Source organism: Gekko japonicus, unplaced genomic scaffold (assembly GCF_001447785.1).
Source record: "Gekko japonicus isolate JY-2015 unplaced genomic scaffold, Gekko_japonicus_V1.1 scaffold131, whole genome shotgun sequence".
NCBI classification, from domain to species: Eukaryota; Metazoa; Chordata; class Lepidosauria; order Squamata; family Gekkonidae; genus Gekko; species Gekko japonicus.
In genome coordinates this window covers 370,859-372,705 of record NW_015167061.1, presented here as the reverse complement: position 1 = coordinate 372,705, position 1,847 = coordinate 370,859, and the positions used below count along the sequence as shown (strand labels likewise).

The 1,847-nt window shown below is 56.0% G+C and overlaps 1 protein-coding gene across 1 annotated transcript in view; it reads right to left on the bottom strand.

Annotated features, from left to right (window-relative positions):
• The window catches only part of TMCO4 (transmembrane and coiled-coil domains 4), a 46,135-nt gene that overhangs the window by 25,001 nt on the left and 19,287 nt on the right, over positions 1 to 1,847 (bottom strand). Inside the window, exon 6 of the mRNA XM_015412605.1 lies at positions 1,744 to 1,841. Within this exon, the coding sequence (XP_015268091.1) occupies positions 1,744 to 1,841 (98 nt within the window). The remainder of the gene's footprint in view (positions 1 to 1,743; positions 1,842 to 1,847) is intronic.

Below are 1,847 nucleotides of genomic sequence, written 5' to 3'. Positions count from 1 at the left end.
TGTTCCGGCGGGGTGTGGCCAACTTGGAAGCCAGCCGGAACTCCGTTCTTGTGCGTTCCTGTCCCAAAATAGCCCTGCCTGTGAGCAAAAATTCTACTTTGTGAGCAACTGACATTAAAGCTGTGAGCGAGCCATTTGGCTACTAGATACATTAGTTTGCTCTGGAGCCCTCCTTCCTGAGCGAAGAGAAAAATGTGTGAGCCGGAGGCTAAAAAACCGTCAGCTGGCTCACACTGACTCAGCTTTGAGGGAACACTAGGCCAGGTCCAAGCTCCATCTCCCCTCGCACCCGGCCACCCACCATGGTTTTTCAAGTGTCCCTGGGAAGAAGAAGGATTGGATTTATACTCCGCCCTTCACTACCCAAAGGAATCTCAGAGTGGCTTACAAACTCATTTCCCTTCCCCTCCCCACAATAGACACCCTGTGAGGTGGGTGGGGCTGAGAGAGCTCTTGAGAGAACTGTCCTTGAGAGAACAGCTCTGACAGAACTAGGGCTTGCCCAAGGTCACCCAGCAGCTGCATGTGGGGGAGTGGGGAATCAAACCCAGTTCTCCCAGATTAGAGTCCGCGCACTTAACCACTACACCAAACTGGCCACACTGCCCCTGAACATGGAGGTTCCACCGAGGGGCCTTTCCTCCAGGAACCTGACTAATCCCCGAGTCACTCAGTTCCTGAGTAAACATGATCCACAACTAAGAAGACCAACACGACAACCGCTTTATGACGCCTGCCTAAGTGGGGGCTGAGATAACTGAGCCTGGCTGCTCCGGCTGAGGAGATAACCTCAGATCTGAGACTGTGGACCATTAAGAATTTTCACCTCCGGGCAGGGGTCATTTCCTGCGGGAGCGCACAGGGACGGAGCTCCGGCAGTAAGGAGCCCAGGGGGCGGGCACATGCAACAAGCCCCACTCCCTGCTCCCAGCAGCCCTTGGTCGGGCCATGAGGAGCAATTAGCAGCCAGGTAAGTTACAAAGCTCCCCCCCCCCCCGGCCTCACTTTCGATACAAGCTCTCCCCCCTCTGCGCGTTCCCTCCTCTGTGAGGGCAGATCTGCGCGTTCCCCTCTCCCAATAGCTAGCAATCCAAAACAGTCCAGTGGCACCTTTAAGACCAAGTTTTATTCAGGTACAAGCTCTCCCTCCTCTGTGAGGGCAGATCTGCGAGTCCCCCCCCCAATAGCTAGCAATCCAAAACAGTCCAGTGGAGTGCCTTCTGACACACTTCCGGTGACGTCAGGGGGTGTGGCATATGCAAATAAGTTATGCTAATGTGTTATGCTAATGAGACCCTGGACCTCTTTTTCTACGAAATGACCCCTGCCTCCAGGTATGACGGAGATTGCCTAGATCTGTCTCTTTGGACCTGCGGCCCAGGTAACGCCGGTAGGCTTTTCCCCTTGAATGCTTTCTGATCAAGGTATCGCCTCTCTCCCTCTTGCCCCTTCATCCAAGGAGCTGGGACATGGGATGTCTGGTTCTCCCTCCCATCTGCCCACTGCAGCAACCCCGGGAGATAAGATTCGTATCTCTCCCTCCCTCCCTCTCTCAGCCTAAGGTGCCCCCCTCGGGCTGAGTTGGGGTTTGAACCCTGGAATCTCTCGAAACTGGCTCTCTCGCTGACGCTTCCACACCCACTCGGGGGCCGCAGCGGGGGTGTGTGGAAAGCGGACTCGAGGGCCCCCCCAGTAAAATAACGAGGGGCACGCGGACAACCCGGCGGAGCAGGCCGGACTCACCTATTACTGTCCCGCCTCCGACGGTGGCCAGGCCGATCAGCAGGTACCTCTTTAGCCGTCTCCTCCTCTCTTTCTTCTTCCGTGATGCCTCTGCCGTTCTGGGT